The 27,568-nt window shown below is 43.6% G+C and overlaps 1 protein-coding gene across 3 annotated transcripts in view; it reads right to left on the bottom strand.

The window, feature by feature from the left end:
- Positions 1 to 27,568, bottom strand: part of anapc1 (anaphase promoting complex subunit 1) — a 220,408-nt gene that overhangs the window by 31,230 nt on the left and 161,610 nt on the right. For all 3 annotated transcript variants that reach the window (XM_072551412.1, XM_072551410.1, XM_072551413.1), the window contains exons 36-40: positions 23,431 to 23,521; positions 23,238 to 23,291; positions 19,412 to 19,605; positions 17,526 to 17,612; positions 14,162 to 14,279 (exon numbers count right to left, since the gene is read on the bottom strand). In XM_072551412.1, coding sequence (XP_072407513.1) covers positions 14,162 to 14,279; positions 17,526 to 17,612; positions 19,412 to 19,605; positions 23,238 to 23,291; positions 23,431 to 23,521 — 544 coding nt within the window. The remainder of the gene's footprint in view (positions 1 to 14,161; positions 14,280 to 17,525; positions 17,613 to 19,411; positions 19,606 to 23,237; positions 23,292 to 23,430; positions 23,522 to 27,568) is intronic.

Here is a 27,568-nt window from a genome sequence, read left to right as displayed (position 1 = left end):
CTCAATGAGCATGTACTATATGCAAATAGGCCTTATTGAAAAGAGATGATGTGGAAGTTTTCTGGCTTGCCAGTCAGCGGCTATGGCCCCCTTCCCCTCCATAAGACCCTACCAATGTTTGAGATTTGGTTTTGTGCATCTGCTCTCACGATCTCACTGATAATGAGAGGGGCACATGACCACAGAGAGTACAGCAAAATGCAGAGATGGCCACTGCAGCTTGGTTGATCGTTTCCTTCACTCTACATCTCTTGGTCCTTTTCAAAGATCCTTGTAATCAAATTAATCAATGTGGGAACATCTTTTCCAGTTTTCAGCATAAGGCTTTGGATGCACACAGTGGAACGAAGGTGGGCTTTGCAACCAGTTCAAACCAGCAGAGGCACAACCAGCTTAATCAGAAATGACACCAACATCCTACCATCTATCCAACTGCTTGATGAAACACACACCAGAATGCATCCTGAACAGTCATTCTGTATCTGACACAACAAATTAGGATTCTCATTTAAAAACAAATAATAACTCATACAGTGAAGGCCTTTTGAATGGCATCTGTTGCATGAAAATCTAATTTCTGCACAAATTATTTTCCAAACAAATGTAAATGAAGACTGCTTTCTTGAGTTTCCAACTCTTTTTAGATATCACTTCTGTGACCTTGTTCCAGAGATAGATAAATACATTTCATATATTTGACATGTAATGCATCCCCCCTCCTCCACCAGCTGTTTTACTTCCTCAAAGAATTTGACACAGCTTGCCAACCACAATCATTTTAATCCTATTGGAAGTTGTGCTGGCTAATTCTATCTATTTTCTCTTGTCTCGAGGAACGTGGCAATCTCAGCCTTAAATACTTTAAAATGTTCCCAACCACAGATGCTAAGTTAATGGGCCTGTACTTATCCAGATTGGTTCTTTTGAAGAATGAGCACTGCGCTGGCCACTCTCCAGTTCTCCAGCAAACAATCAAAGGATTTATGAAATAATAGCTTCCAGGGCCTTCTTAATTCCCACTCCTCATCTCATTCAAGATTCGAGGATACATTCAGTCAAGCCCTGGCACACTGCCTTCTCTTGGCTTGACTAATGTGCTTCAAAAGTCACTTCTGTTTATCATGATATTACTCAACCACTTCAGGATAGATTTCCTTCCCAGTGCCCCTCTCAGCCAAAACTGCTGCAAAAATCTCAGCACTTGGGCACAAAAATGTGAGTTTCTTGCAAAAGAAGGCTGGTGACCCCAAATGCGACCTGGAAAAACTGACTAAGAATGGTTGATCTCTTTGGACAGTGGCTGCTTTACTCTTTCTACAGTGACATAGCTAATCCCAGGGGATGCAATGACTTTGTGATATTGTCACTGGATTAGTCAAGCTGCAATTAGGAAATATTGTGGGGACCCAGACTCAAACAGAGTTTGAGTTCAATAAAAATCTGAGAATTCAAGTCTAATGCTGACTGTGAAACCATTATCAATGGTCGTAAGACCCTATCTGGTTCACTAATGTATTTTACAGAAGGGAATTTGTCATTCTTCCCTGGTCTACATGTCATTCCAGACCAACAGCAAAGTGGTTGACTCTGAACTCCTCTCTCCAATGGCCTAGCATGCCAATGTATCAACTGATGGAAAGTCTCATAAAAGGAATGAAACCAAATTGATTACCTGGCATCTACAAAGGCACTGGAAATAACAATGGTTATCACTGTCCTGTTGACACTGCAAAGTTCACCTTGCTAAAATTTAGGGTCAATATAGTATGAAAATTGAAATATCTGTCTCAGAGACTAGTCAAGCAACAGTCTGCCACAGTCACACTCACAGATTCACATTTTACACACAATGACCATTCCAGGATATCTCCTGTCCCACTGGCAGGATAGACCCAGCAGAGAGGCAGCACAGTGGTATACACAGGGAGCAAATTGCACTGGGAGTTCTCAACATTGACTCCAGGCCCCATGAAGTCTCATGGTATCAGATCAAACATGGGCAAGGAAGCCTCCTGTTGATTACAATGCACCGTTCTCTCTGAGCTGATACTGAACACCACTCTGAGAAATCACCAAGGGTGGCAAGGCATAGAATGTACTTTTGGTGGGGGACTTCAATGTCTATCGCCAAAAGTAGCTCAGCAGCAGCACTACTGCTCAAGCTGGTTGAGTCCTAATGGATGTTGCTGCTAGATTGGGTCTGCAGAAAATAGTGAAGAGACCAACAAGAGGGAAAAACATACTTGACCTCTTTCTCACCAATCTGCCTGCAGATGTATCTGTCCATAACAGCATCAGTGAGGCTGATCACCGCACAGTCCTTGTGGACACAACATTCTGCCTTCACTTTGAGAATACCTTTCATTGTGTTTTGTGGCACTACCACCATGCTAAATAGGAAAGACTTCAAACAGATCTAGCAATACAAGTCTGGGCATCCAAAAGGCACTGTGGGCCATCAAGAGCAGCACAATTGTACTCCAGTACAATCTGTAACCTCATGGCCTGGCATATCCCCCATTCAACCGTTACCATCAAGCCTGGTTCAATGGAGAGTGCGGGAGGACATGCTAGGAGCTTCACCAGGCATACCTAAAAATGAGGTGTCAACCTGGTGCATGCCACACAGCAGAAGCAGCAAATGATAGACAGTGCTAAGTTATCCCACAACCAACAGATCAGATCCAAGCTCTGCAGTCCTGCCAGATACAGTTGTGAATACTGGTGGACAATTACACAACTCACTGGAGGAGGAGGAGGCCCTACAAACATCCCCATTCTCAATGAAGCAAGAGCTCAGCACAACAGTGCAAAAGATAAGGCTGAAGCACTTCCAAAATCTTTGGCACGAAGTAGAGAGTGAACAATTCAGCCCAGCCCCCTCCAGTGGCCCCCAGCCTTACTGATACAAGTCTTCAGCCAATTCAATTCACTCCACATGATATCAATAAACGGTTGGAGGCACTGGATACTGCAAAGGCTACAGGCCCTGACAACATTCAGCAGTATTACTGAAGACGAGTGCTCCAAAACTTGTACAGTTATAACACTGTCATCTTCCTGACAATGTGGGAAATTGCCCACGTGTGTCCTGTATATAAAAAGCAGGATTAATCCATCCTGGCCAATTACCGCCCCATCAGTCTGCTCTCGATCATCAGTCAAATGATGGGAGGTGTCACCAACAGGGCTATCAAGCAGCACCTGTTCAGCAATAACCTGCTCAGTGACACAATTTAGGTTCTGCCAGGGCCACTCAATTCCTGACCTCATTACAGCCTTGGTTCAAACATGGACAAAAGAAATGAATTCCAGGGGGGAGCTGAGGTGAGAGATGATGCTTTTGACATTGAGGCCAAGTGTGACATCGAAGAGTCCTGGCAAATCAATGGAAATTGGGGGAAAAGTCTCCAATGTTTGGGTCATATTTGGCATAGAGGAAGATGGTTGTGGGTGTTGAAGATCAGGCATCTCAACTCCAGGGAATCTCTGCAGGAATCCCTCGAGTTACTGTCCTAGGTCCAGCTTTTATCAGTTGCTTCATCAATGACCTTTCCTCCAATATAAGGTCAGAAATGGGAATGTTCATCAATAAGTGCACAATTTGCACCTCCTCAGATACTAAGACAATTCATGTCTAAGTGCAGCAGGACCTGGGCAATATCTTGTGCAAAGACTTGTGCTGCCAAGCAGAAATTAACATTTGTATTAACGAAATGCCAGCTAACGACTATCTCCAAATACAGAGAACCTATCCATCACCTCTTGACAGTTAACAGCATTACTATCATTGAATCTCCCAATATCAATATCTTGGGGATTATCAAGAGCTGAAAATGAACTGTACTAGCTATATAAATACAGTGGCTACAACAAGTCAGTGCTAGCAATCCAGATTCCCCGAAGCCTGTCCACCATCTACAAGGTTCAAGTCAGGAATGTGATGGAATACTTCCCATTTGCCTGGGCGAGCGCAGTTCCAATAACACCCATGAAGCTTGACACCATTGCAACAAACATTCACAACTTTAACACTGATGCTCAGTAGCAGCAGTATGCCCTATCTACAGGATGCACTGCAGAAATTCACCAAAGTTCCTCGAACACCTCCTTCTGAACTCATGATCACTTCCATCTAGAAGATCAAGGGCAGCAAACACATGAGAACACCACCACCCGCAAGTTCCCCTCCAAGCCACTCACCATTCTGACTTGGAAATGTATCATTGTTCCTTCACTGTTGCTGGGTTAAAATACGACAATGTGGTTTACCTATCGCACATGGACTGCAGTAGTTCAAGAAGTCAGCTCACTACCACCTTCTCAAGTGCAACCAGAGATTGGCAGTAAGTGCTGGCTCAGACAGTGACACCCACAGTCGATGAATGAACAAAAGAAAAGTGGTATTTTATAGTTCTAATAATTCAAGAAAATCCATGAATGGAAAGTGTTAAAAATGTGGTGGGTGCTGGATAGTTCAGTAGATTATTCTTTCATCTCAGGAGCCAGGGATCCAACCGAGGAGTGTAATGAGGAGAGATTTCTTCTTTCCAAGTGCTGTGGATCCTATGGAATTGTTTACCCAGAACGTTATAGGTGCTCCATTAGGTTTACATCTGAGGCAGACCAGTCTCTCAGAGAATTGAGAGATATGGCAAGCAGCAGTAAGATGTAACTGAGGCAGATCAGTCATAGTCACACTGAACAACAGAGCAGATTCAAGGGGCTTTAATCATCGACTGCTGATATATCCTGTTTGGCTAATACAATAAATGCCTCCTCTGTTGGCAACAAGACTTCTGAATGCGTTGAAGCCATCTTGACCGAGTTCTATAATGGACTAGCTGCCTGAGGAAGGGGCGGGGCCTCCGAAAGCTTGCAGCTTCAAATAAAGCTGTTGGACAATAACCCGATGTCGTGTGATTTTTTGACTTTATAATGGACATTAAAATGCATTACAAATTGTGGTAAGCTGGTTATTTGAGAAAGGGAGGGAGTACGAGAGAGAGAGAGAGATAGATTATCATATTGATGTAGGAAGTCCTATAATAGCTATAATATTGAGTGAATGGTCTTTTTTAGGTTGAAATTAAGGTACATTGTGTACCATATCTGCTATACCTGTGGCAAACAGTACTTGAACTAGTAATGCTCAAAGCTAATTTGGGAACAAAAGTTGAGGAGTATTCATTTCGACCATCCCCAAATGCCCTTAAACCAAGTGGCTCTTTCAGCAATTTGACAGGGTATTAAGAGTTAAACACATTGCTGCCGTGTTGGGGTCACCTGTAGGCCAGACCAGGTGAGGGTGGCAGATTTCCTTCCCTAAAAGAGATTAGGGAACCATATTTATTTCAATTTGTTTTCTTCTCTTCTGTTCTTTTCGAAAAGCGTATAGATATTTTTCTGTCACACATCAAGTTGCATTCATTCCTTAACCAAGGACAGAAAGCCCTCAAAATATTATTCTAAAAAGAATGCAAATATAATTAGGGGTTCTTGAATTACAATCACTTGAATTTAATCACTATGCCCCTCTCATTGTCCGACCTGGTATCAGTTAACTTGAGAGGTTATTGAACCTGGTACTTTTGTTCTCTGTGGCTCAGCTGGATGACTGTTGAGCTTGCTAAATACAGCTGATCTTACAGTGTATTTAACACACAATAAATCCTTGTGAAAACCCCACATTGCTTGCAGTCTGTGTATATTAGTTTTTCTGCTTTTATTCTTTCACAAGTTTTAAGCGGCACTGGCAAATCCAGCCATTTTTTGTCATCCCCAAATGCCCTTAAACCGAGTGGCTCTTTCAGCAATTTGACAGGGTATTAAGAGTTAAACACATTGCCGCCGTTTTGGGGTCACCTGTCGGGCAGACCAGGTGAGGGCGGCAGATTTCCTTCTCTAAAAGAGATTAGTGAACCATATTTATATCAATTTGTTTTCTTCTCTTCTGTTCTTTTTGAAAAGCGTATAGATATTTTTCTGTCACACATCAAGTTGCATTCATTCATGTTAAAGCCTTCAAAGTAAGTGCTGGCAATTGTGGAATCTAGCTCAAGTCTATTTTTGAACCTGATGTGTAGACTTGGATCATTGAGCAGCTGTTAAGATGCACTGGATGGTTTTCACTACCCAAAACTGAGGCCACTAATTCTGGTGCCTGAACGATCATTCCAACTCAGGTCAACTCATTCAACATTGACTGGGTACTGAATCTTAGGAAGTCTTCATTGACAGGTAGACACCAGAACCATCATAAACAGCCTTTTCTCCTTCTCTCCAGCTGCCGACTGGGGAGGGCCTGCTGAACATCTCTCGTCTTTAGAAACCGAAAGAACTGTGGATGCCAGAAATCAGAAACAAAAACAGAAATTGCTGGAAAGGCTTAGCAGATTTGGCAGCATATGGGGAGAGAAGTCTGAGTTAACATTTCGGGTCCTGTGACCCGTCCTGAAGACCTCAGATTCATGAGGCTTTAATCATCCACTATAGCTCTACTGCATACATCCTGACTTGCTAATACAATAAAGCCTCCGCTGTGGACGACGAGACTTCTGAAAGAGTTTGAACCACCTTTACTGAGTCCCAAAATGCCTCAGGTTCTGAGGAAGGGCCACTGAACCTGAAACGCTCACTCTGACTGCTCTCCATAGATGCTGTCAGACCTGCTGAGTCTTTCCAGCAATGTATGCTTTTGTCTCTTGTCTTTTCTGTTTATCAAATTATCCTGATTTGAAAGTGAAGGAATTTACGAATTTCCAAGTTCCACTGAGGAGTGAAGCTACTTGAGAATTCCTCAGTCTGCATCTTGGATAGGCGGGGGCTAGATTTATCCAAATTACTCTTACTGGCAATTAAGGAGACATTGCAAATGTGTACGTGCCTGTGTGTATGGAAAGAGTCCTTCCATCTGAACAAAATTTATCCAGTACCACCTGTGCACAGCCTAAATCTCTTGGGATCCAAATGCTGCAGAAGCGCTGTGATCTGTCACTTATGCAACTTGAACCAATTCGATTATCTTTCTTTTTAAACTGTGCTTCTCAAATTGCTGTATTGGGCAGAACCAATTTGATGCGTGACTTGTGAAGCAAGTTCACTTCACGTCTTCATCTCCAATGCATTTCAAGAACAATGCAAACAAGTCAGTGAGGAAGTGACCCTTCAGAAAAGGGCAGAATCTAAAGGTCATAATCTCAAATTGAAGTAAATGCAGAATGAGGTTAATGTCATTAGGTAGAACAGCAAACACACCAGCAGGTGCAGCAAACACTTTGCTGCTCAGTTTCTTAATGGCTGAACATGTTGGAGTAGAAGTCGGCCATTAGGCCAATCAAATCTGCACCACCACTCAATGAGATTATGACCAAGTTGATAATCTGCAATTCTACTTTCCTGCTTTTTGCCCGAATAGGCTTCCATTCCCTTCCTGAAATCTCTCTCAATCTCAGTCTTGAATATATTTAATGACTTAGTCTCTAGAGTTCTTTGCAGTATTGCATTCCACAGATTCAGTACCCTCTGACAAAAAAGCTTCCTAATTTCTGACCTAAATTGGCAACCCCTTGCTCTCTGGTTGAAGACACCAGACATAAGGAAACTACCCCTCTGCATCCACACTGTCAAGCCCCCCTCACAATCATTTATGTTCACTTCAGAGAGTTATTGAGATCTATTACACAGAAAAAGGCCCTTTGACCCATTAAATCCTTGCCAGTGAAAACAACCACCAAATTATTCCCATTTAATTCCACAAAGGTTACCACGCATTCTTCTAAACTTCCCGCTGCTCCGCCCCTCCAATCGCCACCAGGACAGAACCCCACTGGTCCTCACCTACCACCCCACCAACCTCCATATACATCGTATCATCCGTCATCATTTCCGCCACCTCCAAGCAGACCCCACCACCAGGGATATATTCCCCTCCCCACCCCTATCAGTGTTCCGAAAAGACCACTCCCTCCGTGACTCCCTCGTCAGGTCCACACCCCCCACCAACCCAACCTCCACTCCCGGCAACTTCCCCTGCAACCGCAAGAAATGCAAAACTTGCGCCCACACCTCCCCCCTTACTTCCCTCCAAGGCCCCAAGGGATACTTCCATATCTGCCACAAATTCACTTGCACCTCCACACACATTATTTACTGCATCAGCTGCACCCGATGTAGCCTCCTCTATATTGGGGAGACAGGCCGCCTACTTGCGGAACGTTTCAGAGAACACCTCTGGGACACCCAGACCAACCAATCCAACCACCCCGTGGCTCAACACTTCAACTCCCCCTCCCACTCCACCAAGGACATGCAGGTCCTTGGACTCCTCCATCGCCAGACCATAGCAACACGACGGTTGGAGGAAGAGCGCCTCATCTTCCGCCTAGGAACCCTCCAACCACAAGGGATGAACTCAGATTTCTCCAGTTTCCTCATTTCCCCTCCCCCCCACTTTGTCTCAGTCAAATCCCTCGAACTCAGCACCGCCTTCCTAACCTGCAATCTTCTTCCTGACCTCTCCGCCCGCACCCCCACTCCGGCTTATCACCCTCACCTTAACCTCCTTGCAACTATTGCATTTCTAACGCCCCTCCCCAAGTCCCTCCTCCCTACCTTTTATCCTAGCCTGCTGGACACACTTTCCTCATTCCTGAAGAAGGGCTCATGCCTGAAACGATGACTCTCCTGCTCCTTGGATGCTGCCTGACCATCTGCACTTTTCCAGCAACACATTTTCAGCTCTGATCTTCAGCATCTGCAGTCCTCACTTTCTCCTTTTGAAATAAAGGCCAAAATTCCTTTGTTTTCTTTAGTTTTTTGTTATATGCTAGCTTTTTGTAATTCATGTCAAGGGTCCCCAAACCTATCTGAGCTATAGCTTTCTGTGATCTTTCTCCACTTAAATAATATTCAGTTCCTCTATGCTTCCTGTCAAAATGCATAACCTCACATTACATTCTGTCATGTTTTTGCACACTCATTGATTTTATCTAAATCCCAAATCACTCTGCAGACTCTTTGTATAATCCCCACCTTCTCACCTGTTTTTGCATCATCCTTAAATGTGGACAGAGTAAATTCACTTCCGTCATCTAAGTCATTAATATATGTCGTAAAATGTTGTGAACCCAGCATTGATCCTAGTAGCATTCCACTAGTTACAGGTTACCATCCTGAAAATGCCCTTATCTTGTTAAGTTATGACACCTAATGGATGATTCCTTATCAAACGCCTTTTGGAAATCCAAATATATAACATCACAAGTTCTCCTTTATCTGCTTGTTACCTCAAACAATTCTTAAAAAAAAATGTTAGGGATGATTTCCCCTGCAAGCAACCATGCTGACTCTGCTTTTCTACATCATGTATTTCTAAATACTCTGTTAGTGCATCCTTTATAATAGACTCCAACACTTCAGTTGACAGATGTTAGGATACGTAACCTATTAGGTGCCTGGTCGTTTGTCACCTTCCTTCTTGTGAATAAGAAAGTGAGAACTGGATGGGTTTCGAGCAAGGGAATGAACCTTGGTGAAATAGTGTAGGACGGCGAACCAATGGTTCAATGTACAATTGTGCGAGACATGCTGCTCTTTTCCTGGAAATCACCAAGTGCTGTATATAGAAACAGCTTGGTAGCAGGTATCATTGCCTGCAGGGGAGAAGTGAGAGTAGCAGAAAGGTGAGAAAAGAGTCGAGGAACAAATATATATAAAAAAAAGAGGTTGAGTAAATGCATGCATCAGCTGAACAACAGTCCTGGGGGCCAAAAGAAATGAGCATGAAAATTAGACAAAATGATTCTTTTCAGTTGTTCCTGATCTCTTAAAGTTATGCTTCAGTGTTCACATGGCCTCCCTCAATCGAGAAAGGAAGTGACTCCTCACCATTCAGAGCTCCACAAATGGGAGAACTCTCTTCCAATTGGGGCCTTGCACAGCAAATTTGCAAAACCTCGAAGCTCGTTATCTCACTTTCCCTCAGAACAGCAGCTCCACGGAGGAAACTGCGAAAACTCCGCTTTAGGGGAAACCAGAGCGTGAAGATTTCGGTACTGATCTCAGCCAACAATTCAACACTGCAAGACATCGCAGGCTACCCAGGTGGCACTTTTTAGTGGTGAATCAGCACCAGATATGTAATAATGCAGCATGAAAATATTTCACAATATCATTACTCCAACAAGAAAACCTCTGTATTCACTGCATGTCAGCGACACAAAAGAAAATTAGCGGTACTGATTAATGACCTAAAGTTAGCATGCAATTAGCAAGACACTGCTGGTGGCAGCACATGTCTCTTCAGGCTGCATAGTACACAACAAGTATCGAAATTCATGTTTTCCAAAAGAAGGGTTTACATCTGAGGAGCTGCTGTGCTAACATAAGTTGAAGAAAAACCATCATGAGGTGTTCTACACTAACAGTACATCGACCATTGAATAGTACAGAACATTAAAAAAAACGAAACAGGAGTCGGAGGCGGCCATTTGGTCCCTCAAACCCGTCCCACCATTCAACAAGATTAGATCTGTCTCAAGCCTCTTTCCTGTCAGGTTCCCAATGGCCTCAACAGTCCATCCCCCTCCTCTTTTAAATACTTCCAGTGACCCAGCCTCTAAGGCGGAGAACTTCTCACACTCACTACCCTCTGGGGAAGTAAACTCTTTGGCATGTCAATTATAAGTGAGTGTTCCATTGTTCTGTAACTATATTCCCTAGTTCAAGGTTCTTCCACTTCGTAGAAACATCTTCTCAATATTTCCAGTGTCAAGCCCGCTCAGAATTTTAAAGAAAAACAAAGAACTACTGATGCCAAAGAAATCTGAAAGAAAAACAGCAAGTGCTGGAGAAACTCAGCAGGGCTGGCAGGATCTACAGCGAGAAAAACAGAGTTAACATTGTGAGGCTAGTGACCCTTCGTCAGAGCTGCAAGTAACTGAGAAAGAGTGGCATTTGTGCTGATGACAGAGTGGGCAGAGGGGAGAGAGAACATGAAATCATTGCCCAGAGAGAGATCATGTTTCATTAAGGCATATTATCTTTCCGCATTGTCATGGAAATGTACAGCACAAGAGGCGATCATTTTAATTCAGCAATGTGAGCAGTACATTGTCTTATAGTTGAGGGACTGCTGAAAGTATTCTCAAACCAAGGAAGACTAAAGATGCTGCATGGTTGGAGTTTGCTTTCTTCTGCTGGCCTGGAACTATTTTTCCAGTTGGTCCAATGGTTAACAGTTATACCATTAGTTCTATTGTTAGCTTTAGTCATGGATTTATTACTGTTTTAATTTTCTTTGTTTGCTCATGGGATGTGGGTGTCACTGGTATGGACAGTAATTATTGCCCATCTCTAATTTCTCTTGAACTGGATGGTTTGCTCGGCCATTTCGGAGGTAGTTAAAAGTGTAAAGATCCTTCCTTTTGTTTACTTTTATGCCTTTTAAAACTGTTGACTGAAATGAGAGGTATTGGTTTTCAAACCCAGGGATTTACAAGGTTGGTTGTATGTGTTGAAAGTAAGGAATTTGACACCGTTTATGTGGCTATGGATTCCATTAGTGTGCAGACAAACTGGAGCTGTTACAAGTGTAGCCTTGAGGACTATTGACCAATGACTGACGCCAAAGATCAGTGCCTGGCAGCAACATCAAGGTTGCCAGTTGAATCACTTGTGCTTTGCACAGGGCAGAGAGACGCGAATGACCATGAAAACATAAGAACCAGGAGTAAAAGTAGGCAATTCAGCCCTTGGAGAATGATCCACCATTTAATACAATCATGCCTGATCTCATCTGGGTTTCAATTCCACTCATCATAACCGTTCAACCCATTACTAATTAAAAATCTTGCTACCTCCCCCTTAAACAGACCAGAAGGGGAACCAGTAGCTTTGCTGCGCACAAAAAAAGTCTCAGTTTTCTGTAGTAAGCCACTTTAAACCTGTAGAAAACCAGCTTTTCTTTCCTTCAGCAGATGCTGTCACTGAAAGAAATTTAGGCTTTCTAATTGTCTTGGCAACACCCATCTGTTAACCAATATCACCTAAAAGAAAACAGTTCATTGATTGCTATTTGGGGGATTTTGCCTCGGCGACAATGGGTCACTGTCTTTTCATTTCCAAAATTAAGAGATTCACGAAAGTCAAAGAGCTGTATCAACAGTCTGAATGGAAGCAGGTTTAGTGGCAATGGAAATCAGGTGCTGGAAATGGTCAAGTTAGGTTTAACAGTTTACTTTTCCAGATTCTGTTGTAATGGCCAACAGGAATTCAGGGCGACAATAGGCTCTAGGTTAGGAACATTTACCACCAATCACCTTTCAAAGTCCTGGATGTCAACTAAACCACACAGTAAATCAGGAGTCCAATTTTTACCCTGTCTCCTTGTAGTTCTTCAACAAAGATTAACTAAATGAATGCACATAGTAACCTTCATTTTCACTTCCTTATATTTATAGCTTTGAGGTTTAGATTCCCCAGAAGAGGAAATGTCTTCTCTACATCTACCCATTAAAATTCCATAATTTTGGAGAACTGTACCATGCCATCTTTCGTCCTTCTCTTTTATGGAGATGGTGAGCCAACAAAATAATCTTGTGAACCAAACGTCAGCAAACTGGAAGGACCACAGATTGACAAAGAGCGTGGGAAGATACCCTTTGGTTGCTTATTCTATGGACCAGCACAGTTCTGGCTCATTTCACACACCCGGTTTGCCATGATATCGAGTCTCTGAAATACTCCTCCCCAGGGGAAGTCCATTTATGTCTTTGTAGGGGGGAGACTCGTATGAGAACAATGCAGATGAGAACCATATCCAGAAAGTAGATGAAAATTAAGCATTCCCACAGCAAGGGCTGGTTGTATAAAATCATGTTTATTTAAAGGTTAGAACTTCCTTTGTTAGAATTTGAAAAATTTCCTCATGCTCCTCAGGGATAACAATACATTGCATTTCAATTGTCTCCAAGTGGCTATCTATTAAAGAATCAAAGAATCACAGCATTCCTATCATGCAGTCACAGGTCATTCAGCCTATCATGGCCATACTGCCTCTTCAAATGAGCATCACAATGTAGTGCCAATCTCCTGGCCTTTTCCCCATACCTCTGCACATTGATTACTTGGAAAATAATATTCTCCAATACTCTTGAATATTAATTTTAATGATTCTAGTACAGTTTCAGTGATATTCTTGGCTCCGGAATTGATATCTGCAGATCCATCTTTACCTTCTTTGGGGTGGCGGGAGGAGAGCAGGGCCAGGTGCTGTCAATTGGCACAAAATTCACCAGCAGTTGTGGGAAATATTCCTTTGGTGATTGTGGCATCTGACACCATTGAGTTGCTGCCATCATGACCAAAATATTTCAGTCCTCAGTGGAATGCAATACTGGCACTTCCTTCACAGGGGTTAGCCACGCATGTGTTCTCGAGCACCTTACATGTCTTTGCGATATTTCCTTGGCTGGTAAATTCAGTACAAGGTATGTATGGACAAGGTTGAGAGACTGTAAAATTGTCATTCCTTATGAATGTAGGCTTGCCCGCTGAGCAGGAAGATTTGTTTTCAGATGTTTTGTCACCATACTAGGTAACATCTTCAGTGTGCTTCTGGATAAAGCACTGGTGGTGTAGCCAGCTTTCTATTGATATGTTTGCGTCGCCTTGGGTTGGGGATTTCATTTCCCGTGGTGACATCATTTCATGTGGTGATGTCACTTCCAGTTCATTTTCTCAAGGGGTGGTAGACGGGGTCTAAGTCAATGTGTTTGTTGATAGAGTTCCGGTTGAAATGCCATGCTTCTAGGAATTCTCGTGCGTGTCTCTGTTTGGCTTGTCCGAGGATGGATGTGTTGTCCTTCCTCCTCCGTGTGTAAGGATACTAGTGAGATACCTCAAAAACTCGCTATTCATTCCGTATAGTTAGGCATTACAGCTACAAACAAGCAGCTATTATTGTTTACAGCATCAGACGGTCAAATAGTTGAGCTCTCAGTGAATATGAGCAGTAAAGGGTGATGATGTCCCTCACATTTTGCTTGTTTTTGTGAAATTGGTTTGCTCATGCATTAGGTGCAAAATCTGAAACGAAGAAGGTCATATCCAATTGTTCAGTTCTGCTTTGATTATAAACAGTCAACTCGAATTCACGTACCTTATAGGTAACCTTGATGAGGGCATAACATGGAGTGTTTGTATCCACATCAACAGGTACTAGGAGACGTGGCTCAGCAGCAAGCACGTACAAATGTCTCAGTGCCTGAAGGTGATATCTGTATAGAAAAGAAAAATACAGTGACTCAACCTTCAAGGTCTCCAAAGTCTCGGCCAAGTATTACATTCTCAAATTTTTCCCTTGCAGATTATGCTCCCCCGCATTTCTTCTGCTTGACATTTTCTGAAAACAAAATGTCCTTTCAATAATCAATCACTCTTTCAGTTCTAAAACAACCAAGGTCAGACTGAGTCTAAACATAACAATCAAGGGAGAATATCCTGTTCTTCCGGGAGTTTCTATCATGACGGTCATAGGCCTTTGAAGGATATTTTTCCCCGCACTTTTTCCTGGTTTGTCAGACAATGCAGCACTTGTGACAGGAAAAGAATCCACAAATATTTTCCGATTTCAAGCCACTCCTCTGGAGATCCAGGATAAAATCCTGTGAATATCATTTGCAATATTTTTCACAGTGGCACTATGAATGTACGTGTGCAAACATTCCAAAATGGGCTGACATGAAAGCATAACCCCAGATGGGAATGGGAGCAATGGCACAAGGAAACTGCAGAGATAACTCAGCCAGTGTTTGGACCAGAGGTCGACAATGGGGCGGCATGGTGGCGCAGTGGTTAGCACTGCTGCCTCACAGTGTCAGGGTCCCAGGTTTGATTCCAGCCTCGGGCGACTGTATATGTGGAGTTTGCACATTCTCCCCGTGGGTTTCCTCCGGTTTCCTTCCACAGTCCAAAGATGCACAGGTCAGGTGAATTGGCCAAGCTAAATTGCCCATAGTGTTAGGTGCATTAGTCAGAGGGAAATGGGTCTGGATGGGTTACTCTTCGGATGGTCGGGCCGAAGGGCCTGTTTCTAGACTAGGGAATCTAATCTAACGTGTTCAAGAGAAAGGGGGCACCATTCCGGATGTTTCCTTCAAGCCTGGTTGGAGTGATGGAGGAAACTGAAAATGGAAAGGTCAGACTGATGGGGAAAGGAGTAGAGATGTTGAAACATTGAGCCAGAAGCAGACCTTGATAATGCTTGGCAGACATGAAAGAAAAGAAAGTTTAGCTAAGCTACCTATCAATTTGTGCCCCACCATGTTGTGAAACCTAAACCACGAGGTGTAAATACAGCCAGTGCAATTTGCTGTCTCATAGTGAAGACATGATGTGGAAAAATGTAAATGAATTGGGGTTCCATGAATCATAAAATTGAAATTTACAGGACAGATTTCTTCCTTTGGAATATCTGTCCAAATTGGTCCATTATTTATCCCACATAATCCTATTAATTAAGTCTTTTCAAGTTTGTGTTCTTTTCAAAGTTCCAAATGAATTTGCTTTCATATCATGCATTTCAAACCAGAGCAATCCTCTGTGTGAACATTTTCTGCAAATTGCACGAGTATTTCTTTTGCCAACTAACAGGGCAGGACTTATACACTTAATGGTCAGGTCCTGGGAAGCATTGCTGAACAAAGAGACCTTGGAGTGCAGGTTCATAGTTCATTGAAAGTGGAGTCACAGGTAGGTAGGATAGTGAAGAAGGCATTTGGCATGTTTCCCTTTATCGGTCAGTGCACTGAGTATAGGAGTTAGGAGGTCATATTGTGGCTGTGCAGGACATTGGTTAGGCCACTTGTGGAATACTGTGTTCAATTCTGGTCTTCCTTTTACAGGAAGGATGTTGCGAAGCTGGAAAGGATCCAGAAAAGATTGACACGAATGTCACCAGGGTAGGATGGTTTGAGCTATAGGGAGAGGCAGGGGCTTTTTTCCTTGGAGTGTTGGAGACTGAGGGGTGACCTTGTAGAGGTTTGTAAGATCATGAGGGGCATGGATAAGGCAAATAGCCAAGTTCTTTTCTCTGGAGTGGGGGAGTCCAAAACCAGAGGGCATAGATTTAAAGTGAGAGGGGCAAGATTTAAAAGGGACCTAAGGGGTAACCTTTTCACACAGAGGGTGTGCATGTATGGAATGAGCTGCCAGAGGAAGTGATGGAGGCTGGGACAATTTCAATATTCAAAAGGTACCTGTATGGGTATATACATTGGAAGGGTTTAAGAGGGATATGGGGAAAATGCTGGTAAATGGGACTAGATTAATTCAGTACATCTGGTCGGCATGGACAAGTTGGACTGAAGGGTCTGTTTCTGTGCTGTACAGTTCTATGACAATATAAGACCTAAAGTTACCCACGTGCACAAAGTTTCTCGCCATTTGCTCTACCAAAACCCCTCAGTGTTGAATACCTCTATCCCTTTTCCTGCTTTCTCCATGCAGAGAGATACCAAGGGAAATGGAGTCAAGATAGGAAAAGATTTTTTTCAAAGGGACAAGAGCAAAGCTGAAACAATGAGTTATCAAGGGACATGCCTGTTTGCATCATCCTGGACTGGGCAGAGAAAAGGGCTGGATGAGGTTGGACTAAAATTAGAGGAAGTAGAGAAAAGATCAGGGGCACTCTAGGAATTGATGGCACGTTATCCAGTCGGAGCACCACAGTCCAGAGAGATCGAAGAACAAAAGCGTAACTTCAATCAGCTCCTTCCACCAGACAAAGCAGTAACTCAATCGGGGCACTGGAACAGAGGAGAGACAGCTTCAAGGTCAAGAAGGGAGGCAGATTAGTGTCAGAGGAATAGAGATACTCAGATGGCTACAGTTCTCAATGAAACTGCAAGATTCCTGATGAAGGTGGGAGAATCTGGAGAGAGGAATAATAGAATCAGGTTTAAGGTAGGCTCCTGGGAGAAACAATACATAGCAAAGCATAAGTCATGGAGCAGCACATCAAGGTCGGAATTTGCTAAGGCATGTGCTTCAAGAGATGACACTGTGGTCTCTGTAAAAGATCTGCCTTTAACAATCAAACAGGAAGGAGTAGCATAATGTTTGAAAACCTACTACGTCTGGACAGCAATGGGGTCAGGGCATTTCCAGATAAAATATATAGTGTTCACAGTAAAAATAACTGGAACTAGAAATGGTCATAGATTAGGTTCATTTATCTTTTTTCATGGGATATGGACAGCAGTTGCTGCCCAAACCGAATTGCTCCTTTCGTGAGTGGCTTGTTCAGCAGTTAAGACTGTAGGCAACAGCAGAGATGGCAGGCTACTTTACAAAAGTAAAGACGGGTGTCTGTGATCAGCATTATCTCCAATGTTTTTGACTTTAATTATTCCAATTGCCGCAGTAGGATTTGAACCCATTAGTCCGACTGGTCCAGTGACACTGCCACTACACTCTCATCTTCCATCACTCTTCGGCTGCTGTTTGCACAAGGACACACTCACCTATTGTCAGTGCTGTGTGCTGGGAACCGTGGATAAAGGGCACAAAGGAGAGCTGCAATGGCAGAGTTAGACGTGCACAGTGAATACCTGTAATAGAGATTGAAAGGGATAAGTGAAAGCACAATTTCAAACAGTTTAGGAAGACTCATCCTTTTACAAAACTGACTGTTAAAAGCAAGTGGGCAGAACCGAAAAAATGATACTAACTTCAGTCACACAGAGAAGCACGTGGGCAGGGTTTTACATCACAGTTGTGGCTCCACAGTACTTTCAGCCGATTATCTCCTCTCCGTATGTAATTTGCTAAACCATTGGAAAGGTGAGTCACCGCCATAGATGTGGAAGGGTGGGGTAAGAGGTGGCGGCCGTGGTAAGTGAGGTGGGGCAGGTAGGTGGGGTGGGTGGGGAGAATCAGATTCAGCAAGGGAGGGTCAGGAAGAGCTACAAGTGGAGTAAGTGAAACAGCAAAAGGGACGGCCGATTACGTGGGGTTGGCCGAAGAGAATTTAAGTGCAGGGGAGATATGCTGCCGGTTTAGCTGGGTACTTGGATGGATGCAGGGGGCTGGGTTTGCTGGAGGCAGACTACTGGGCGACCCAGGAATGGTAGAGCCAAATGAGATGGGTGGATTTTGGGGAGAGTCATATGGACTGGGCAAATTGTTGGGTGAGATGGGGATGGGTGGAGGATGAGTTGAGTGGATGGTTGAGTTAATATGGAGGGGAGCGAATGTGTAGGCAGATTAGAATGGGGATTGAGAAAGTGAATAAAATTAAATTCACATTTAAGGCAATGTTCACTTAATGCACACACAATTATGTATCTTTCAGAGCCCACAAGCCTCATTCCTGATGAAGGGCGTTTGCCCGAAATGTCGATTTTCCTGCACCTCGGATGCTGCCTGACCTGCTGTGCTTTTCCAGCACCACTCTAATCTTGAGTCTGATCTCCAGCATCTGCAGTACCCCTTTCAGGTTGAAAAAGCAGTTAATAAAGTTTTATTAATAGGGGCAGAAAGAACAAAGCTTGAGAAGGTTTTGCTGAACCAGTATAGGATTCCAGTTTAGCCTCAGCTGTGGTAATGTGCCCATTTCTTTAGGGCACATTAGGAAGGATGTGAAGGCTTTGGAGGGATTACTGAAAAGATTCACGAGCATAGTTCCTGGGATGAGGAACTTCAGTTTTCAAGATAGACTTGGGGGAATTGGGACGATTCTCCTTGAGAAGAATAAGAGGAGATTCGATAGAGGCATTCAGAATCATGAGGGGTTGGGAGAAAGTGGTTGGGTGAAAGAATTGAGAATAGATTTTAAATCTATTGACAACAGGAACAAAGAGGACACAAGGAGAGAGCTTTCTCACTCAGCAGATGATTGAGGTTCAGAGTACACGGCCAGTTTAAAAAAAAGATATGGGTTCAATCAAAGTTTTCAAGGAGGAATTGGAGTACTATGTGAAAACGAAGAATCTGCAGGGTTACTGGCAGAAGATGGGGAAAGAGCACTGAATGAGTTGCTCATTTGGATAGCTTGCAGAAACAATGGGCTCAAAGGCTTCGCTCTGCACTTCTGAGGTTGAGTTTGAGGCATGTTGTTGAGTGCAGAGCAGGAGAACTTGGAACTGAAACCTGAACTTTGTTTCTCTGCACTGACGCTGCCAAACCCGCTGACTCTTCCCAGTATTTTCTGCTTTTCTTTCAGATGGCCAGCATCTGTGGTATTTCACTTTTGAATTTCTCTCCAGATGTGGCTGTGCCCTCACAGTGCTGGATTGCTCACAATACCTACACTGTCTGACTGAAGGTGGAAAAGGTTCTACACAATTCCCTCAGGACCCAGAGCACAATCTTGTTAGCGCACTCTGTAAATAAAATGGCTCAGAGTTACCTTCCCCCTCCTAAGAACAGGAGACCAAGAGCCATGTGAGATGCCATGTGAAAGCCGTAGTTCATCTCTCCTCCGGTCCTCTTATGCATGAATCGACAGATCTGCAGGACTTTCAGATTCCCAGTGCCTGCCATCACTAACGCAAGGGAAAGCAGAACGACACTCAAACATGTTTCCAGGTTGTGGTGACCAGCCTGTGAGGGTGAAACGTGACACTTGGGTCAGTGTAAAACTGTGAGGAAGTCAACAGATTAGTTCCTTTACCCTGTGCAAGCCCCCACTAAAACCATTTAGTCATTTTCAAGACTTGGAACGTTAACTGTGCTTTTGCGCCAGGTACTGCTTGGCCGCCTGAGTTTCACCAGCAGTTTGTTTTTGCTTCAGATCTTCAGCATCTTCGGTTCTTTTATTTCATGACTCATCTTCTTTCATTCTCCTTGCAAAGAAGTAGTACCTCTCCTTCCCTGCACATCCAAACATTTCATCTACTGTCTCCATTGCTCTCGATGTGGTCTCCTCTACATTGGGGGGGACAGGATGCCAACTTGCGGAACTTTTCAGAGAACATCTCTAGGACACATGCACCCAACAATCCCACCACCCCATGGCCAACCACTTCAACTCCCCTCTCACTCCACCAACGACATGCAAGTTCTGGGCCTCCTCCACTGCCAAATGCAAGCTACACAATGCCTGGAGGAAGAACACCTCTCTTCCGCCTTGGGACCCTCCAACCACATGACATCAATGTCAATTCCACTAGGTTCCTCATGTCCCCCCTCCCTCACCTTATCCCATATCCCACCCTCCAACACAGCACTCTTGAACTGTCCTACCCGTCCATCTTCCATCCCACCTATCTGCTCCACCCTATCACCATCACTCCCCCCACCTCCACCTACCTACCCCCGAAGCCCATTCCCACCCTCCTATTTATCTCTCAGCCCCCATTCCCACTCCATATTCCTGATGAAAGGCTTATGTCCAAAACATTGATTTCCCTGCTCCTCGGATGCCGCCTGACCTGCTGTGCTTTGCCAGTGGCATACTTTTCGACTCTTTGACTGTGCTGCCAAGTTCTCTCCAACATACCTTTGATGCAGGAGCTGTGTTGTCCCTTTAAGACAGACTGGATTGGCCTCCTAAAGGTAACATTGCTTATGCAAGCCCTATTTATTCACTGGGAACCCACCTGCTTGTGCAGCTTAAAGGAAACATTGCTGAGCACATTGGGCAGGCCATCTAGTGCCCAGTACATCCTAACAGGACCTCTGAATCAATGGTGTGGAAGTACAAGCAAGGAAGTTGTTCTGCGCCAACAATATCTTGTAGCTTGTGTGAATCCACCCACTGCATTAACTTTGACAGTATTCTTTTATATTCATGAGGTGTTGATGTCACTGATAAAGTCAGCACTAACTGCCTTAGTGGTGCTGAGCTGCTTTCTTGAAATGCTGCCGTTCCTGGGGTGTAAAGTCAGCCACAATGCTTCGAGGGAGGGAGTGCCAGGACAGTGAATAGCATTCCAGTTTAGCTGTGGCATTGTGTCCACTCCTGAATCATGCATCAGGAAAGGTGTGAAGCCTCTGGAGACATTACAGAAAAGATTCACGAGCATGATTCCAGGAATGAGGAACTTCAGTTTTGAAGACAGGCTTGGGAGAATTGGGATGATTCACCTCGAAAAGAGAAGGTTAAGAGGAGACTCAATAGAGGCATTCAAAATCACAAGAGGTGGGGACAGAGTATTAGGGAGAAATCAGAGAATTGAGACCAAGAGGGAACAGATTGAAACCTATTAACGAAAGAAACAAAGAGGAAGTAAGGAAAGAGCTTTTTAACTCAGTGGGTGTTTGAGGTTCAGAGTGCACAGACAATTTAACAAAAAAAAAATCAGGTTCAGTCAAGGTTTTCAAAAGGGATTTGGAATATTACGTGAAAAGGAAGAATCTGCAGGGTTACTGGGCAAAATGGGCGGGGGGGGGGTTGGTACTAAATGAGTTGCTCATTTGGAGAGCTCACAGAAATAGTGAGCTCAAAGACTTCCTTCTCCTTCCACCCTTATATGTGATGGTGTTCTGGTACTGAGAGAGGTGGTACTTTGAAAGGGGCAGCCTCAGGATCCTTGTTGAGTTATTGCAGTGTCAGTGGTGGAGGGAGTGAATAGTGAAGATGATAGATTAGGTGCCACTTATTTCTTCAGATGACGTGGCCTTCACTGGCTGGGCCAATATCTACTGACCATTCTGATTGGCCCGGAGAAGGTGAACTACATTTTTGAACTGCTGCAGTCCAACTGGTCTAGATACGCTCACAGTATTGTTAGGGTGGGAGTTTCAGAATTTTGACCCAGTAAAACGAAGGACTGTTATTATATTTCCAAGTTAGAATGGTAAGTGGCTTTTGTGTGGTGCTGCTCCCATGCACTTGCTGCCTTTGTCTTTCTAGACGGTAATGGTCGTGGGCTTGGCAGTTGCTGTTTTATACTGGATAGTGTCAAGCTCCTTCAGTATTGTTGGAGTTGCACTCATTCAGACAATGGGGAGTTTTCCATCACACTCCAACTTCTTCCTTGTAGATGGTCAACCAACTTTGAGTCAGGAGGTGAATTACTCGCTGCAGGATTCCTAACCCCTGACCTGCTCTTGTAGCCACTACATTTATATGGCTCGTTCAACAAAGTTTCTGTTCATTGGTAACCCTCAGCATAGTGAGATACTCAGCAATGGTAACGTAATTAAATGTGAAGGAGTGATGGTTGAATTTTCTCTGACTGGAAATAATCATTGCATGGTACTCATGTGTCACAAAGGTCACTTTGTAGTTATCAGCCCAAGCCTGGATTTTGTCCAGGTCTGACTGCATTTGGATAGGGACTGCTTCAGTATCTGAGGAGTTGAGAATGCACTGAACATTGTGCAATGATTGGCAAACGTCCCCATATCTGACCTTCTGATAGAGGGAAGGTCACTTGATTAAGTAGCTGACGGTGGTTGGGCCGAGGTCACTACCTTGAGAAACTCCTGCAGTTGACATAGACACAGAAAATAGGTCGAAGAGTAGGCCATTCGGCCTTGAGACCTACATTCAATTTGAACATGGCTAACCACTGAACTCAATACCCTGTTCCCACTTTGCCCCATACCCCTTGATTCTTACAGCTGTTTCCAAAGGAATCAGAGTGGGGATGAGGAGCATTCTTTCCAACCAGGTGGTTGTTATGCTCCGAAATGCACTGCTTGAAACGATGATGGATGCAGATTCAGTAGTAACTCTTGATAGGGGAATAATTTTGTGGGGCTACGGGGAAAAGCTGCTTCTATTCACAGCCAATGTGCCAAGGCTAACAAGAAGATCAACAGACCCGCTGTTCATCGGGACAATGCCATCAGATTATAGAATAACAGGGAGCTGCAGCAGGCTCGAATATTCTTTCCAAAATTAACGAAAGCTAAATAAAGTGGCAATCACGGATTCTAATTATTGGACTATTTCTTACAAACTTACTTGACCTATGTTTTGCACCTTTATACGTCACCTTAATGTGGGACATCCTAAAAAAGCAGGGATAGTGGGTTCTTTCACCTCAGGATCAGTTTAATTCATAGTATGGAGTGCGCCTTCTGGCTGCAAGGACCCTCTTTCAAATGCGTTTGGCCAAGTTTACGAACATGGACTTCCAGGGAAACAACTCTACCTGAACTACTCGAGCTTGATAAAACATCCCTTATCTCAAAAAAGCGTAAATATAGAATAAGTACTACAAAGCATTTCATGCTGCAACTGTAACTGAATGCAAAACACAAATACAAGAGATTGAACTTACCAGTGCTGCTGCAGGCGAAGACACAGATTCCAGAAACATTTTCACATATTTGTACTAGAAATTAAAAACAATAGTTACGACAGTCTTACGCAGAGATACTCACTACCACATTGATTGAAAACAACACCCAAACAACTGCAAAACAATAAAAGCTTCAAGAAGTAAGAGAAGCAGCACTGAAATTAAGACCTACCAGACAATTGAACGCTGCTGCATTAGAAGAACCGGCAAATCGAAGGCCCATTGCCATACAAGCACCAGCAATAATGTTAATATGAGCTTGTCTGAAAGGTAAAATAGGAAAATAGAGGACAAATTATTTAGAGGATAAGCAATAACTTATTCATATACCTTACTTGACTTTGGACTCAATTCCTCTTTGACACGGCAGTGGGTAGGAAGGGACACCAGATTTTGAAATAACTCATGGTGACGTTGTAGACTTCAATTTCTCTCCCTGTATCTTCTCCTGCTGATAGTGGTGGTCATTAGGAAATGGAGGGGAGACCAGGAGACCTTTGATTTGTGAAATCATGTTGGCAAATTGTCCAATTCAATTTGCGTTGATAGGATTAGAATTCTTTGAGGTGGCAATGGCAAGTTACACAAAAAGAGAACCAGCACATGTGATCTGTTTGGATTTCCAGAAGGCCTTTGACAAGGTGCTGCCAGGACCTGCTCAATAAGATAAAGACCAATGGTGTTGGTGACATGGATAGAGGACTGGCTGACTGGGAGTGGGGACAAAGGGATGGCAGCCGGTGACTAATGGAGATCAGTGTTGGGACCACAGCTGTTCACGTTATACATTAACGATCTGAACAAAGAAACTGAGGGCACTGCTGCTAAGTTTGCAGATGACACAAAGATAGGTGGAGGGACAGGTTGCATTGAGGTGGTGGGGAGGCTGCAGAAGGACTTGGACATGCTAGGAGAGTGGGCAAAGAAGTGATAGATGGAACACAATGTGGGGAGGTGTGATGTAATGCACTTTGTTTGGAAGAATAAAGGTGTAGACTAGTCTCTAAAATGGAGAAGTGTTTCAGAATTCTGAAGCACAAAGGAACTTAGGAATCCTAGTTCAGGATTCTCTTAATTATAATATGCAGATTCAGTTGGCAGTTAGGGAGATAAATGCAACGTTAGCACTCATTTTGAGACGGCCAGAACACAAGAGCAGAGATGGTGTTGCTGAGAGTACATAAGGCTCTGGTCAGGCAGTATTTGGAAAATTGAGAGCAGTTTTGAGCCGCATATTTAAGGAAGGACATACTGACCTTGGAGGGAGTCCATAGGTTTGTTACAAGATTCAACAGAAATTGCTGGAAAAACCCAGCAGGGTTTGGCACAATTGGAGAGAAAGCAGAAGTAACATTTCAGGTCCAGTGACCATTCATGAGAACTGATTGTAGCTGGGTAAATATTGGTATATATGCTGAAGATGGGGTGGGGTGGGGGAGGGTGGAGATGTAAATGTGGCGGTAAAGCCCAGAGACAAAGTGAGAGAGATGGCCAGACAAAGGAATAGGTAACAGTCAGACTGGGAGAATGAATAACCATTAGTGGCTGACAATGGGTTGTGTGTGGTAGCAGCGCATGTGAAATTTACAAGAGTGACCTTGGAAGTGAAGGGCTTGCTATATGAGGAGTGGTTGATAACTTTGGATATGCACGCAATGGACTTTAGAAGGATAAGGGGGGGGGGGGGGGGGGGGGGGGGAGGTTAGGGTATCTCATTGAAACTTGCAGAATAATGCAAGACCTAGATAGAGTGGGCATGGAGAAGGCATTTTCACCAGTAATACAGACTACAGCTCCAGTGCACAGCCTCAGAGTGAAAGATTCTTTAGAACTGACTCGAGGAGGAATTTCTTCAGCCAGAGGGTGATGACTCCATGGAAGTCATTGCCACAAAGACAGCTATGGATTGAGACAAAAGAACTGCAGATGCTGGAATCCAAGGTAGACAAGCAGGAGGCCAGAAGAACACAGCAAGCCAGGTAGCATCAGGAGGTGGAGAAGTCAATGTTTCGGGTGTAATCCTTCTTCAGCACCAAAGAACAGCAATTGAGGCCAAGTCAATGAGTGTGTTTAAGACAGAGACATATAGGCTCTTGATTAGTTAGGAGATCAACAGTTATGGGGACAAGGCAGGAGGGTGTCGAGAAACATATTAGCCATGACTAAAAACTGGTGCAGACTCAATGGACTGAATAGCCTAATCCTGCTTCTATCCCTCTGGTCTCATGATGTTAGTTCATAAGGGAACTGGATGGAAGCAGGCCAGAATGTTCAACTAATAATATCTACCCAACTACCATTGAGAGGGGTTTGGACTGGGAGAATGTAACACCTATACAACAAGTGGTTACACACAACAGCTATATCAAAAATTCTGAATTTGGTAAACTGTATCTTAAGCCAGATTCTGGATTAGTGGTGCTGGAAGAGCATAGCAGTTCAGGCAGCATCCGAGATTTTACTGCTCCTCGGATGCTGCCTGAACTGCTGTGCTCTTCCAGCACCACGAATCCAGAATCTGGTTTCCAGCATCTGCAGTCATTGTTTTTACCTTTATGTCTTAAGCCTGCAGGTATACGCTTCTTATTAATCGAGATACAGCATTATGTCTTGGATCCATGAGCCTTTTATGTCATAGTTAATAAATGACAAATAATAGAGGTAAAATAAGGAAAGCTTCATTTTAGCATATTAAGAAACTGAGGAGGAAAAATCCAAAAATAGATTTTATCGATAATGCAAAATGATTCAAACATACGCAGATCTGTAGGCAGCAGTTTTGTAATATGCACGTTGACTCAGTGAATATCACTGTTCAAACCTACTACGGGTGAAGCCCGAAATAATGCTGCATTAAACTGTTTGTGTTGTGTGCGCGCCCTTCACATGTATAAATTTTCATCCTAAAAAGCATATCAGAGGTAAACTATTCCATTATATCTTTCAACTGTTTCTTTAAAACCCTTACGAATAGTAACTTAGCTGAAATCGCCTTCTGCAATGTTAGTAACAAATGCAATGATGCACAACATCATTTGAAACTGAAAGATGAAAATAATGAAGGCCTTAGGGCATAACTTAGATTGAACATGGAGTGCTGCCGTTTCAAAAACCTTTTATCTTTGATTCAACTTACAATTTACCCAAGTATTATTTCCTGTTCTATTTTGATTCCATCACTTCTTCTACATCACTTTCCGATACTTGCAGTTCAGACTGATATGGGTGAATCATACCAGGAACTTCTTCCTCTGAGTAATCTGATAGAAAATCACCTCCAACCTCCCTTCAAACCACTTCAGCAAAGTCAGCCACATAGTTTCAGATAATCATGCATCGATCAATCAGATGCGCTTAGAAGAGATCCTCAAAGAAGGGGGGGAGAATGTAAAATGTTTTAATAAAATGCCTTAAATAGTTTTCATTTGAAAAATCAATCACCATTCTTGTAGTTTTTCTTCAGGTGATGATGAGCTATTCAGGGAATTTACTAACCAGCTATGACTGATGTGTGGAATGATTCCCAGGTTGCACAGTGGGGGCAAGAGCTCTCAGATGGGTTCACTGAAGATTGGAGTTGTACAGGCTAAATGCTCTACTTCACGTGATACAGAGAACAAGCTGCATGCTACAAACCCTCTTACCGGTATTACGCTGTATGAAACATGTGGACACACTCTATGTTCATAGAGGTTTTATAGCGGAGCCTCCCAAAATCTGTTCCACATTTGAGGTTTTGAAAACTTGCTGTCACCCACACAGTGTGAACCAGAGTGGGTGGAGGAGCAAAGTGGAGAGACTGGGATGTGGAAAGAAGAGGGCAGATTGCCTGGTTATGGACAGCAGACTTTTGCACTGGTCTGGTCTACATATGATGGCCGACCCACAGGAAGGTGGTTGGCTCCTACCTGCTCTTTCAAGTGGCCTTGCAAACCACTGAGTTTCAAGAGGAATTGGCAGCAAACAGCGGCCTTCCCAGCGATGTCCAGCAGCTGGTAATCTCTCACTATTGTGTGCGAGTCACTATAATACACGGGTTGGCTGCAGCATTTCCTACAAGACAACAGGGACAACCTTTCCAGTGCATGGTAATGCTTAGTAGCACAGCTTGAAGTAGTAAACTTTTTCCAAATAAATACAAATATTCCTTCAGTCTGTGAAGCAGGGCGTCACCAACAGTGGTTTGTCAAAGCCAGGATTCTGGTATATCAGCTTTGGGTCTGACATGCTGCTCTGATAGAGTGTTAACAGCTGCGAGATCCCTTTAAATCCTTGCGTTTTTTTTAAAATGGTGGGCTTGACTTAATGGT

Source organism: Chiloscyllium punctatum, chromosome 3, assembly GCF_047496795.1.
Source record: "Chiloscyllium punctatum isolate Juve2018m chromosome 3, sChiPun1.3, whole genome shotgun sequence".
NCBI classification, from domain to species: Eukaryota; Metazoa; Chordata; class Chondrichthyes; order Orectolobiformes; family Hemiscylliidae; genus Chiloscyllium; species Chiloscyllium punctatum.
The sequence above is the reverse complement of the archived record's forward strand: the minus strand, read 5'-3'. Positions and strand labels throughout refer to the sequence as shown.